The sequence below is a fragment of the Pleurodeles waltl genome, chromosome 4_1 (assembly GCF_031143425.1).
Source record: "Pleurodeles waltl isolate 20211129_DDA chromosome 4_1, aPleWal1.hap1.20221129, whole genome shotgun sequence".
NCBI lineage: Eukaryota > Metazoa > Chordata > Amphibia > Caudata > Salamandridae > Pleurodeles > Pleurodeles waltl.
In genome coordinates, this window is record NC_090442.1 from 637,735,150 (window position 1) to 637,750,528 (window position 15,379).

At 43.0% G+C, this 15,379-nt stretch overlaps 1 protein-coding gene across 1 annotated transcript in view; it reads right to left on the reverse strand.

The window, feature by feature from the left end:
- The window catches only part of PPM1H (protein phosphatase, Mg2+/Mn2+ dependent 1H), a 726,537-nt gene that overhangs the window by 369,986 nt on the left and 341,172 nt on the right, over positions 1-15,379 (reverse strand). Inside the window, exon 4 of the mRNA XM_069229078.1 lies at positions 799-911. Within this exon, the coding sequence (XP_069085179.1) occupies positions 799-911 (113 nt within the window). The remainder of the gene's footprint in view (positions 1-798; positions 912-15,379) is intronic.

Consider the following 15,379-nt stretch of genomic DNA (forward strand, 5'->3'; position numbering starts at 1 on the left):
GGCGTCTCTAGTGAGATTCAGCATCCCCTAAGCGGCCTATGTTAATAGACGAGCAGAGCTGGACAGAGGAGTTTAGAGAAAAGTGGCCACTCCTTTTACCATCAGGAGCCACCTCATGTAGTTCAGATGCACTTTGTGATACCTGATGGCCTGCAGAGACTTTTTCGGATAGCCAGAGTTCCCTCGGAAAATCCAGATCACTGTTTAGGTGAATTTTGCTAAAAATAAAGGCATTTTGGAAGAATTTTAGAACGAATTTTAATACCTATCTAAATGGCATTTCTTCTTACATCCCTTCGACTTATCCATTATTCGAAAATGTTTCGCCAAGGCCCTCCGGCTAATGGTAACACTTTTGTTAGGCAGAATAATTTTCTAATAATGCTATTCACTTCTCACTGCAGATTACAGTAACACATTTCAACAAGTTCGAATGTCCACACTCTTTCATTCATTGAATCGATTCATCCACAGTGCCTGGCGCGGAATCTCTCATTTTCAATATTAGTGCATGTCTCTTTCCTGCCTAGCGTTGCTAGGCAAACTCATGTTTAGAAAATCTCATCACAAATGGTTCTCAAAGAAAGAGGTTGAGTACATGCAAGAAATAAAGGGTTATAGTTTGAAAAAGCTTAGTGCAGGGGAAAAGGCCTAAGTGTAAGAATCATTGCAAGGAGGACTACATTTCATAGGTTAATGCGCACTATACATTACATCTTGACAACATTGGTAGATACAAGAAAGACATGATCAATAACTCAATTAATTCAATGCAAATATAATGGCTTTGTTGTTTACCTGCTGTCTCCAGCGTTGGCCACATACAATTTCCCCAGCAGGTAAACCACAGAAAGGGCAGTGCAGCCACCAGATATACTGTACTTGCTTCTTTCTCTTTCGATTTGTAAATCCTGACGAAATAAAGGTAGAAAGGTACGATATTTTAGACAACATATGGTAATAAAACTCCTCATGATACTTTAAGGAAGTAGGAAATCAATGTTTTAATTGATACAAAAACGGACAACAGATCAGCTGTCGACAGAGTTTATTGTTGCTATACTGCGACCAGCAGAACTCTACTAGGAATTACGGCAACGCTATATATAAATAAGGCAAAACTAAGCACATTGACATCTGCATCCCCAGCTCTTCTTTTTCTTTTAGGAACCTTGCGACTCCAAGAAACCATATCCACATCCGAGGACATACACATACAACTCGCTTACAACACACACATGTAAGGTCGCACTGCTGATCTAGTGTGAACTTAAAGTCCCAAACTCTCAGCCTCAGACAGGTGTTTGGACTGACCATCCAGACATGTCTCAGCCAAACTTAAGCTAAACCATTGGTGATGAAACAGCCACTTTTAAATCCACCATCGAGAATAGATGAGCAGTCCCTGAAGCACTAAGAGCCACTTTTAAATCCACCATCGAGAATAGATGAGCAGACCCTGAAGCACCAAGAGACACTTTTAAATCCACCATCGAGAATAGATGAGCAGACCCTGAAGCACACCATATAGTGATCAGTAGGAGTGAAAATGTCCTTTTCACCTGTTTCACTGGAGTGAGGCCTACAGGCTCACTCACCTTTTAAAGTTCCACTGCTGTGTGCTTAACTAACTCTTTGCCTACATTAGTTAAATATAAAGTGCTGCGCAGCACATGAGTGATGACTCTGCGCTGAATGGCACAATACAGAAAGGCTAAAGTACTGAGCAGTGCACAGAGAGAAAATGCGTGAGCTAAATATATGTGTGCCTAGGATGGCACAATACATGAAGGTCACATACTCATGAAAATGGGGCTAGGGCTTCATTCACTACTGTATACTTATTTAATGCCTACTGTGCTACGATGACTATTACCCTTATTTAGGGGGTATTTCCTCTGTGGCTGGAAAAGCCTCACCCACTTAATCGTGGCACGCTTCATAATTGGCTAGTCCAAACCACCAGGTTCAGATGATACTGACCCAGCGGTCTCAGCCATAACTTCAGGGGAGAACTAGCTCCTCCAGGGGTAGGGAGAGCTACATAAAGCATCTCCTGGTCAGTAGGGTACCAGTGCTGTAACAAAGTAAAAGTTAAAAGTATCTTAATATCTATCCAAAGAGTATCTTCATCCAGGATGATATTGGGTAGGATTAAAACCAGTTCGCTCCCTTCTATACGATTGGGCATCCAGGTGTCTAGTGGATCTATAATGGATCCCTACATCCTTTTCAAACTGCCATCATGTTTCGACCGTCGTAAAGATACTTGCTAAGAAACTTAGTTCTTGAAGCATGAGTCCTCCGACCTTCTTCAGGGCAAAACGTCTTCTACTCCCTACTGTCTATTGCATGTCTGTTATATCTAGCATGCATAAGGTAAGACTAAATCCTACCTGTGTCCTCTAAGCGTCTCCTAAAAATTAAATAACAAAGGGAGGTTACCATGGTAGGTTGGTATGTCATACGGTATCCATTAGTGTTAATACAACACCCAATGTGAATCACACATAGTGAATGAAAACACTGCACAGTGTACATTATTGATGTAAGGATATTCCCTTTATACCCCTAGTCCACCTGTAACTCATGTTTACTCAGTGAACCATACCTCTTCATGCACCTAAATTCTTTGCACTTACCCTGCAACTGTCAGGGGAGGGTCTCATCAGTCTAGAGGGGGTGAGGGGTGGTTCCCTTATTGTCACACACTGGAAAGCCAGAACATATCCCTTAGCATCCAAATCATAGAATCAAATATGGGACCAGTCTATAGGCATAATTTGGCAAACCCAATTATTATCACATTCTCTTCCACTGGCTCCCTTCTTGGGTAGATTCTCTAACTGATCCTTCCGTCTCTTACGTTTCCTCATTTTCTCGCCTTATATGCGATTACTTTCTTATAATGTGTTGTAGTATCCTATATCTGACCCGTGTTGCATGGTCAATGGTCCTCACAGGCTGCGTAATGTCTGTATAATTATTTATCCCCACATGTCGGGTTACGCCTATATATCTTCATGCTCATAGCGGCTTGTCATGTGGTTCTTATCGGTCCTTCACAACCCACCACATCTGCTCTCACTGGGACCTACACCTACACACGTTTGTCCTCACATTCATTCTCTTCCCTTATATACCTTGTATCACTACCTTATCTTGCGGTATGTGAAATCACGTATGTATTTAACTAGTACTGGGTGGGGCTTGATAAATCACCTGCACTGTGAAGCACAGAGCAGCTTTGAAACAGCTGCTGTGCATTTCACTGAATGCACTGCCCCCTGGGCAGCACAAGTTTGTGGCTGCCCTCAAGGCAGCACATTCATTGCTTTAGGGTGCACTGCTCTTGTTTACACCTGGTGCGCCAGTTTAATGGTGTACTGGGCGCAAACAAGGACAGTGCACCCTTTCCCTATTACGCCCCCCATATAGAGGAGTGTGGTGATTGACACTTATCAATGTCCACTTTGTATTTGGGATGGGTAGGGGGTCTCTTAAAGCCCCTTCAGTCATGGAGAACACCAAGCTTTCTTCTGGTTCCTTTTCTCCATCAGTCAGAGAGAAGGAGGATACTGCAGTCTCATCATGTGTGAGGGCATAAGTCTTTGCCAATTTTCTACTTTCTCAATGTACAGTCATTCATGCACTTTCAATGTTGGGTTCTGCAAATTGGTTTAAATTACAATCAACTGAGCATTGGCACTCCAGTTTAGGGCAGACCACTTGCTGGAGCATCTCATTGCCATTGTTATTGGTTTTTGACACAGGGGCACCTCTGTCAAATGGTTGTCCCACTTGGCGCTGAACATGGGCTTGTTAGCATTTCATAGGTAACAATTTTGACCTTCTTTTCCACCCTACTGCCATTCCCATCAGGGCAGCTTCTATGTGTCTGAAATGCAACAGTTCATAAGATATTCCCAGGTAAATGATCACCTCCAGTAACATGCAGGTTCATGCAGGATAAAACACCACAGTTTGATCCAGCCCTTAGCCTGTCCTTTGGGGTCACAAAGGTGATGTTGCTAGCCAACCCCCAAAGTTGCTCCTGAGACCATTCAAGTTCCTTGCTTTCTCCATGCTGCCACTGGCACACGAGAAAACACTCATATCTCAAGTTACAATGCAACCCAAATTGTCCATTCAGGGCAGTCACTGTTGCATCATGGTCATCTTTGCCACGTGGCCTCAGGAAGAGATTATCATCTGGCATGGTAGAGGAAGTTGCAAGAGAGTTAGTTTAATACAATCAGGGGGGATACAATCTTGAATTCCAGTGCTGCTTCCACAAAGACAAAAGAGAATGTAGATTATTTAATAACTCATCACCAGTATTATAATTTAAATATTCCTATCCTTGTGCTTACAGCACATACACATCACGCCCCTATCATAGAAAAGCCCAAAGTGGTGTTCTGTCCTTGCAGTGGTCACCCAAGCAAGGGGACTTCCTTCTTTTCACCTGTACGGAAGCACAGTGTTTTGTGTGCATTCAGGAAGATATGTCTGAGCCCAACCTTAAGCTATTGTATGCCAAACATTTGGTAATTTACAGTAGCTTCCCATTGTTTAGTCAACCCTCCATTTAGTAAGGCACCAGAGAACGTCTGGCCTGGACAAGAGGAAGAGCCTCAACTCACTCTGTTTCTTCGGCGTAGTCAGTAATAGGTACTGACCCTGAGAAGCTACAGATGTGAGTGTGAAAAGGGATGTTTTGCTTATGGCTAAGATTTAGAACTATGATTTACATTAAAGACAAGACATACATGGGTTTCCTTATCGCCTTCCCCCGAGGAAGAGGTAGTATTAGCCTGCTTCACTTAGATCAACAAGGATGGACAGAGGGAAGTGTTCGCATAAAACATGTTGGGTATCCCATGTGGCTACCTTCCAGATTACGTCAATGTGTACATACATGCCTCTGCAAACCAAATTAAGTGGGTGCAGGTTTTAATGAATGAGGGATCCACATTTTTTATGAAGATCTCTCTATAAGTAGCACATAGAAACACTTCATGTGTTAAAATACATTTAATCATGCCTGCCAGGGGTTTATCTCCTTGGATGGCAGAACATAGACTACAGCATTTATTCTGGTAGCCAAAAATTTCAGAGCTCCTGTTACATCTGAGCGGTGGCACTGGATCAATGGACCAAGGTAGGGAGACAATCTTGGAAGATAGTTTTGAACAAACAAGAATGTATTCCAAAGTCCAATCTTGCCCTTACAAAAACACAGGATACGCACCAAAGCTTAAGGCACACAGTTAACATAATCTTTGGTCTTAGATTCTGGCAAATGAAAGGCTGCTGCTAGATAAGTTAATACATTGTAATATCATTAGTACAAACAGTGGGTTAACCAGTGTGGCCAAAGCAACAGTGAGATCCCACTGGAGTTACAATGTTATGTTCTGTTTTATTGATTTATACTGTGGACTAATCACCTGACAGGGTATCCAGGAGCTTGGGCAGGTGTGTAGGTTTGTGGTCCCCAAGGTGCCTATCCAAAGAGCCAGGTCTTCAGCTTCTTGCATAACTCAAGAAGTGAGAAGGAGGATCTGATGTGTTAATAGAGGTCAATCCAAGTCTTGGGTGCGATGTAGGATGCAATAAGAAACTAGTGCCTACAATGAAACGCTTAAATTATTCATCTGACAACTAAAAAGAATCCTTGTGAGTTTTTCCAACCTCTAGAGCTCCAATAACTTCTACAAGATTCTTCATCGGTGTGCAGGATCACAGTAAAGATGAGAACATGAGCAAAGACACAGGACCAAATTTGCATTTAGCTTTAAAGCTACCACTGAAACAAGTCATGCATATTATTCCTGTGTTAATACCATGAGTGCTTCTTGGCCACCTGCAAACTGTTAAGTTGTCATCACATACGTTCATGTTTTCCTACAAAACAAAATGTCTCCTGAAACCTAATCAAAGGTGATACTGGCACAGAAAGTTTGCACTTAAAGACTGTAAAAATGTACGGCTGATTCAGCCTGGCCCTGTTTAGAGTGCCCTCCTTCTCATTAGTGACCCTCAACAGAAAGACAGTAATTAAGGTTGTGCTCTTGCTAATCACATTGCCACATCGTTCGATTGGTATTTGGAGCACTTCTGAGCTTGTTCGGTGAACGCATTATAATGTCTGATTTATTCATACACACTTACACAATGCAGATTTACAACTTTGGAGCAGAATGCTTGCCCTGAGACAGAGGGCCTGATTTAGAGTTTGGTGGACGGGTTATTACGTCACAAACATGACGGATATCCTGTCTGCCATACTAAGATTTCCATAGGCTATAATGGAATCATTATATGGCTGACGGTATGCCCATCAGGCCTGACTGAGTAACCCCATATGCCAAACTCTAAATCTCTAAATCAGGCCCAGAACGTTGATGTAGATATTTGCCTCCTCAATGAGCTTGTACACATCACTCACTTCTCCCTGTCAGCGAGGTGGTCTGTGTGTCTCCAGAACAGAGAGGAATCTTTTGAGCCTGTTTTATTTCTTGCCCCTATAGGACAGTACTTACTTAACAAAGATACTTTTGTCGACGGTTCTGTCGTCTAAATGCAGCTAAAAAAACGCTTACCCCATATCTTCTGAGAAGAACCTCAAGTATGCAGCAGTGGCCCAATGCAAAATGATGCCCCCACCCTCGGAATGAGAATAGGGGGCCCCTGAGTCTCCCACACCTCACAGATAATCATTGGCCATAGGCTGAAGAGACCCCTGAAGAGTTGGAGCATTCAGTCTAGTCCCTCCCCCTCCCACTGCGCCAGCGGGACTGTGGTGGCCTCCGCTGTGAAGCTGGCAGGCAGAAGCCATCAGTTCTAGAGCTCTGCGAAGACACCAATGGGCATGAGACATTGGGACTATCGAACTCAAACTCTTGTAATGGGAGAAGGCCCTGATTGGTCATTGTCACACGTGGCCAGATGTATCAGGAGCACTTGAACCTCTAAAAGGAGATGCAGGGATTCACCTGTCACTTGTCTTTGAAGCAAAGTATATGGACTGGAGAATGGGTGGCTTTATAGTGCAATAAACTACGGATGGGCTAACAGGATCCTGTGTAGCAAGGGTACTCTCGTTGATAATTGAGAAGATTCTGATACCACCAAGGAGTCACAGGACTAAGCGCAGCCAGACTGGGAACCCAAAGCAGCCCTGGCAACTTTTTCCAGGCCCCGGGAGGTGTGTATTCCTTTTCATGCACAGTGAGGTCTTAAAACTGTACATACACGTACCACGCAGAGTTTTAAGAACTCATAGGGGGTGTGCAAGCAGGAGCTTGCTGCTGTTTTGAGGGCAGAGTTCGCAACACTGCTGCAAAACCCACCCCCATTCACAAAACCAGCCACCAACCCTCCAAGACCGGCCCCCACTCTTTCAGCCCACCGGGAAAATGGCGATGCCTGCTATGGCCAGTCCTGCCCTGGGACCAAGCCATTGCATTCATTGCAGTTGGCAGGAGCCAGTGATTCCACGATGGAATCAGGTGGACATTGGATGCGATCTGGGCTCAGTGTACAAACACTCTTAAGCTGAATCTGCACTGCTGTGGCCTTAGTAAATAAGAAAAAAAATTATTTTGCATAAAAAGCCAAAGTCGTAATGACAGAGAGGATTTACCTTTTACTACGCCCATTGTTCACCCGTAGGAGGGCACACCCCTCCCCCTTCAAGAGGAGATAGTCGGTAAACTTGTTTAGCCTTTTATGGTGCCTTGCATGAGAATGGTGTAGTGTAGGCCCCCGCGGGTGGTAAGCCCCGGTAAAGACATGGGCCAAGTAGTGTGGTGGCAGCGTACTTTATTAACCTTGGTGCTGCACGCTGAATGCAGTGCGCGTCCTTTCCTTCACATTTATAACTTTGGGGCTGTAACCCAGGCGCGACCATTCTGCTGCTCATTTGCATGGGGGTGAGGCTCCCCACCTTCATTTTCCTCCATATTGGTTCACTAATACCCAGACAAACACTACACATGGCACAAGAATACCTTAACAAGGCCTTGATCATGACTCACGGGGATATATGTGCAGTGATCCCAGGTGGCAACAGGAGGGGAAAATGTTGCCTGGCATTGGCAGCACCCTGCTGCCAACCTTGGTAGATGGTTGGGTGGAGAGAGGCTGCATCCCCGCCCTTTTCCTGCTCACTTATGTTGAGCAGAGAGGATTCCACCCGGTATTCCCACTCACCTCATAGTCAATGCTTGAGTGCCCTGCGGAAATGTCAACTACCATCTCTTGATATTGTGGCCTCAAAATCACACATACCACTGACTACAAGAGTAATGTTTTACCTTATTTTAAGCAATCCTGAGGGAAGATATGCAAGCAAGTTCAGCGATAAACTACGTGCAAATTCACTTTTTCTATTACCTAAATGTGAATTCACACTCGTAAATATATCTACTCTCGTACAATATTACAACAGGACGGCGTCATACTATGTGGGAATAAATCTGTTCCCGGGATCTAGGGTGGGAATGCCATGGAAAGTTGAGGAACACCCAACGACTGTATCATAATCTATACAACGAACAAATGCTCAGGCGAGACAGTGCGACCTGAACAGAGACTACTAGGGAACTAATCAGACAGCCTGCGTTCCAGTAGTTGACTGAAACACACAGACTGTGTTATCCAGTTATCGCAAGCACTTCTATAACAGTTTGGTTCTGACTTCGAATGTTATTAAATGTAAGCCCCGATAAAGCAGAGTCCACCTAAGCTCGTTGCACAACACGTTGGCTGATTATGCAAGAATATGTTTGAACGGATCAAAAAAGCTGTGTCAACATATATTGTAAAAAAAAAAGTCTATGATCCATTTAGGTAAATAAAATTAAAAGCACTTTAACAAAGCACTAAACTGTATGAAAAATAATAGTTTAATCAGAGCGTTTCCCTCAAAATATCACCAAATGTGCATGTGGCTTTCTGCCACCCTTCACAGAGTAGGAGATGTACTTCTTTTAAAATTAGGAGTAAATCCCCATCCAGACAGCCATTTGGTTTGTACGATTAGGGCCCTTCTCAGCATAAGATATTTTTTCTCAGGTGAAAAAGCACATTATCTAAGCATTGCTTATGTATAGTAGTACACCGTGTCACAACTTCCTAAGAGTACTTCCGGATTTCTTAGAGAATTGTATTTTATTGTGTATCATGGCCCACACAAAACCACCTTCGAAAACATACCACTATTGCCCATTAGATTTGTGGATTCATTCATTATAACATTCTGCTATAGGACAATTGGATGGGCAGTATGCATCAGCCCTTGCAACCCAAGGGCTAGAATTGGGGCCACCAGCCGGGATTCTAAAATGGTCCTCAAGGAAAGTTGCCCGTTTAAGATTAAGAGTTGTTAATATCTATGAAGGTTCTGCAATACTAATGGCACACAAAAGGTGACCTTGAGGACCACCAGATTACAGGTTGAGGAATTCCGAGCATAAGATATCAATAAGAATTAATTCTCACTGAGAGGTTAAAGTATAATAATCAATGTAAAAGAATTCATCTTTTCTAAAAAATTGTCAAAATTTAGGAAAACTAGGAAATCCAAAAGAAATGTTGAAAGATCTTTTTCTTTGTAATTACTTTCATACACATTTATTTATAAAAGGTATTTATTGTGAATATGGAAGTAGGACACACACAAAAACACACACACACACACACACACACACAGACACCTTGCAAATTCACCATGTTAATTAACAATTACATCAACCCAGCTCAGTGATGCATTTTGGCCTGCTGGCCTCGACCATGCATAATTATTAATAAACAGAGTAAATTAGTAGTCCACCATGCATGTTTGGTATCTCAGACAGAAGGTGCTGCCAAGGAAGAATATATTTAAAAAAAAACAAGTGACAGTCACCACTAGGTAGTTATAGATAGGACCACGTTTCCATAGCAAAAGTTGTTTTTTACTTGCCTATATCTTTGGCACCATTCACCGAATCTTCATGAAATAAATAAATAAAAAAAGTGTGCCAGTGATTCTTGTTGTGCATGGAAAGTTTTGGGGTCGTCCGTCAAGCAGAGGCAGAGAAAAAGGGGTGGGAGTAAAAAAAAAAGCATGCATTTCCCATGTTAATTCCATTTTAACACGACTACAGCCTGAAATGCTAGATGGAATTACACCAAATTTGGCAGAAAGCTAGCTTTTGGTATGCAGATTTTGCTTTTGCTTATTAGGTGTAAATGTGTTCAGTAGTTTTGGAGATAATAAAGGGAAAATACATTTAAATATCTACGGCCGTGGATCCTTCAAGGCGATTTCGTGAAAACTAATGAGCTCGTGCAGGGAAATAAACAGTTCTGATTGGCTGCCAACACTTCTGGTTTGAAGTGTTGGCAGCCATTTTGGGACTCAGCTTCAGCTGAGTCCAACAAAACAAAATGTAAAATAAGAAAAAGGAAATGGGGTCAGGGTAGAGCCACCCTGAACCCTTAGCTCTGGTGTTGAGTTCCCAGAGGGCTAGGTCCCAGGGGCATGTTTAAAATAAGAGAGAGGGTACGCATGGGGCCCCCCTCCTGGGCCTATCTCTTCCCTGTGGATGGCCACCTCCCTGGGGCTTGTTATTATAGGTGAAGAGACCGCCACCTCCACGGGGCTTAATGCTAATTCTATGTGGGGGTTCCTGCCCCCTTGCAGGCCAGGGAATGCCACCTTCCCCGGGCTTAAGGCTAATTGAACTTGGGGTGGGGGGCGCACAGCCCCCCTAACAGCCCCATGGATCACCACATCCCCAGGGCTTAAATGGTAATTGTGTGTGGGGTTTAGGGGGTGGACAGCCCCTTCGCACTCTAGGGGACCTCCACCTCTCCGGGGCTTAATCCTCATTGTTTGAATGGGGGGCCACATGGCCCCCTTGCAGCCCTGGGTACCGCCATCTCCTGGGGCTTTACATCAATACAAAGCAGGGGGCTGCTTGGTCCCTTCCCCCACAGCCCCAGGGACCACCACATCCCCGGGGCAACAATAAAAGAGTGAAGAGGGTCCATTTTGAACCCTTGAGTCCGGGGAACCACCTTCTCCCTAGGGCAATGCTCGTGGGAGGGGGGCCGCGTGCCCCCCCTCCTCTAGGAGCCACTGATGGCCCTGGGGACTGCCACTTCCCAGGGCTGGCACCTGCTATGTCCTGGGGTGTCCACCCCCTGGACACAGCTGTTTGCTTTCTGACAGCGGGGGCTGTGAAACAGCCCCCGCTGTCAGAAAGCAGAGTTTTCATCTGTTTCCCTGCAAGCAAACATGCGTGCAGGGAAACAGATGAAAACATTGATTCCACAAGCAGGGAGCTGCTTTCTAAAGCAGCTCCCTGCATGTGGAAAAAATGCGGACTCCAGCAGGACGAGGGGAGATGACTAAGATTGCATGGCCCTTGAGGCTCCTCCGCGGTCCTGTCACACTCTCTCTCTCTTTTGGGTGGTTAAAGGGGATGGCTGGAGGCCAGGTTCTGTGGCCAACTGCTGTTGCGCACAGACAAAGGCAAAGTGGTGGTTGGATTAACGTATCGTAATGAAAATGACTTTACGTTAAAAATAAAAAAGAAATTCACTGAAAAAACAAAGGTTACAGAGACATTATAGGTAGGAAATAGAATTAAATGGGCATTTGCAATACAATAAGTCTTGCATTTTTGAGAGTTAGAGCTATTGGCGTTGTAAATGACAATGTTTTTTAACCCATGTGTTTTGTTTTGGAGTGTAATGGGCATATGCCAGGTGCCACAGCAACCCTACCAGGCCTGTCCCTGCAGGAGAGAGGACACAACAAGGCAGCCATCTTGGGAGTGTTTTTGCCTCATTTTTACAGACTGGCTGTGATACTCTAGAGATGCAACCCTTTCTAGATTGTTTACCTAAACTTTTATAGCACCAAACAATCCACAAAGAAGCACCGTCCTGACATTTACCCTGAGAATGAGAGGGTAAAAAGAGTTAGGAGCAAAGAAAAAGGGGACAGCCATATGTTTCCGTCTGTTAAACTTTTAAAGGAATTATTCCTCTACATTGGCAATATCAGCCTTTTCAGCATTTTCAGAATTCATAAATGTAAAAAACATAACTTAATAAAATGAAATAAATGTTAGCAAGGGTGGAATTTGTGTTTGCATTTCATTGAAAAAAATTATAATTATAAAAAAAGAATATATTTTAATTGTTTCAAGAATAAATAAATATTTGTTTGATGAGTTGATGTGCTTTTTACTTGATTAGTTCTAGTTTACGGATAACTATTTAAAATTAATTTACTATTTTACTTTGCTATAAAATAGGGTTTATATATTTTTAATGCATTAATACACTTTCCCTATACTTTACCACACTGAGATGTCCATCCCGGTGGCAGAGATTTCTGGTGACATTGAAAAATTACTAGTAGTAACTTTACACTTATACATTTACTTTTAGATGTCTCCATTACGTGGTTCCAAGTCTACATGTAGGAGTAAATCCACATTCTCAAACGGTGAATGGCACAAAATTGTAGATGCACACCTAAAGACAAGAATAAGTTTGCACATTAGTAAATCTATATGGATAAATTTACATTTGTGAATACAGCACAATATCTTGTGGAGGCTTTAAGAGCTTGTAGAAATAGAGTAATATAAGGGAAGGTCATTTGTGGAAAGTAGAGAGAAGCTGAAACTCTACTGAGGGCCACAAAAATTCACAAACCCATGACATTCCAGAAACTATGTTTTAGTGGGTTCAATCATAAGAATAAAAATGCGTAAGTATTATCCCATCCCAGATGAGTACTTTATCAAAACAAACAAAAGAGCTGCATAAGTTGCTATGGGATGGAGGCCATCCCAGGGTAGCAGTGCAAAGCCTACAGCAGAATCAATATAATGGGGCATCCGGGCAGTTCATTTAATCGTCATTAATGATTGGGGATACTCACCTGGAGACCACTCCACCTATTTCCTGGAATGTCTCCAGTTCCGCAACAGGCCACACATTACTTATATGGAGCTAAAGGAGTGACAAAGCTGCTACCAGTTATATGTGGTCATTGAAGCCTGGAACAGGACAGGGAGATGTCTGGGATGGGAGAAAAGATGGCCCTGGGAGAACCCACTGAGGTTAGGAGTGAGGCTTAAGGAGATAGGTAAAGTTAAAGGCTTTAAAGCTTGGGACCTCGTCATATTTCCAAACTGGGGGATCTCATTGAAAATGGAGAGCTAATTCCTTTCAGCTCACTCCATCTGGACTATCAGCTCAGTACTTCCCAATATTACAAGTACATACAATTTAGGCATGGATGGCCAGCTGAGAGACTAGATGTAACGAACATCCCGGAGTATGCCCCATTAGAAGGGAGATTACTTCAGGGGAACTACTAAAGAAGGAGGTCTTTTACATCTACAAGACCATCAATAATAATATGTCAAACAAGTTACAGAAATTAAGGGAGAAATGAAAGGAGGATTTGGTTGAACTAGGCAACACAGACTGGGAAGCTGCCCTAATGCACCCATGAGAAGTAGCAATTAAATGGAGGCTCTGATTAATACAAGATCCTACATAGAATCTACTGTGATTGGGTCCGCCTACACAAATTCGGGAGGGCTGAGACACCAAATTGCTTGAAATGTAGGGAACATTGGGATACGTTCTTTCATACACTCTGGGATTGCCCCACTGGGTGCTCATATTGGAATGCAATTGTGGAAGAGCTGGCAAGGATCCTAAATACACCCATACCGGCAAACCCCAAGCACATACTCCTTGGTATCCCTACTGATGTAGATATCCTGAGAGCTCAGCTTCTCTTTTGCAATCTCAGTCTGGTAGTGACAAAGAGAGATTTAGCTAAATACTAGGGCGCATTGGCGATTCCCACTTTAGAGGAAAGGCAGAGGGGGATGGATCTCTACATGGTTGGAGAAAAGGTCACGTATAAAGCTATGGGTTGTCCAAGGAAATATGCTAAGATCTTGGGTCCCTGGTATGAATATTATGGAAAGGATATGATGGTTGAGCATCACGCAATTAGGCCGGAATGATATTTAAGATTTCTAATGCCACTATGGATATGACTTTGTGTAACTTGTTCTATGTTGGACTGTCTAATGTGAGAAGTATAAGTATGATGCTGTCATATATGTTTCATGCTAATATGAAATTCAATGGGAGAGAGTGTACGTCCTTGTACACCATTCTTTGTATCGTTCAATGAATAAAAATAAAAATATTTGGCAAAAAAGAATAAAAGCGCATGCAGACCTCAGCTCTATTTGCAAAACTCATATATGCCACACACACCTGCAACATGGTGAATACAGAGAAACACATACCTGCACACAGAAACACACACGTTACCACACACTTACCCTCCCTTCTGACATCAACACTTCTTGTCAAGGACCAACACAGGCACAGATGGCCAACGAGGACGCAGAAGACATGACAAATAAAATGTGCTCAAACTCTCAGAGTGGAATAATGGGACACATAGGGCTGGAAAATGTAGTAAAAATCATCAACTTCCAAAGAGCACAGGCTAAGACTCCAGTTACAAAAATGATAAAAAATATGTTTAGTAATTCAATCCATTTAAAACAGCAACCAGATTCCTAACATGTTGAGTGGAGTTGTTGCAATACACTGAAGAAGTTTGCAGTGAACAACCATTACAAAAATTCTTATACGCCCTTGTCAACTACCAAGGACAGAAATAAGTCCTGTGTTTGTTTTGAAGGTAGGAAGGGCATCTGTCAATGTTCTTATGTTTGCATCAATTTTAATCAAAGGTAATACAGGTGAAGATTACACTTAGGGCTTTGCAGGAGAATTACACTATTAACATTCCCAGGTATGAATGGCTTCTAATTCCTGCTGTGGCCTCCTCTTTCTTCTTCTCCACCGGGGTTAGCAAGTTTGGTGGCCATTCGCCAATCTCGCTAGTCCATACAGCCAGGATGACGGGGAAGTGCACTGTTCTAAATACCCATGAAGGTGGCTCACTCCATGGTGGGACATGAAACCTAACAGATATTGGGCCCTGATCAGAAGGTCCACACACAGGTAAGAGGTTGCATTTATAATGCTGACCCAGTGTCAGCGTGCAGGATCACTCTGCTACTCAAAAGCTTCTTGTAATGTTTCTAATCTATAATACATGAGCTGCTGGCGAAAGATGTCATTTTTCTCTGACAAAGGTGAGATTGTTTCATGCATTCACTCACTAAGTGTCAATCTCCAAATGGACACCTTCTACTTTCTCTACGGTTCTTTCACTTCAAAGAAATAGGCTACTCATCTTATCGCCACTGCTTGAGCTTTGCGGATAATGGTCCAACAACTACACCGCTGAATTTATTAT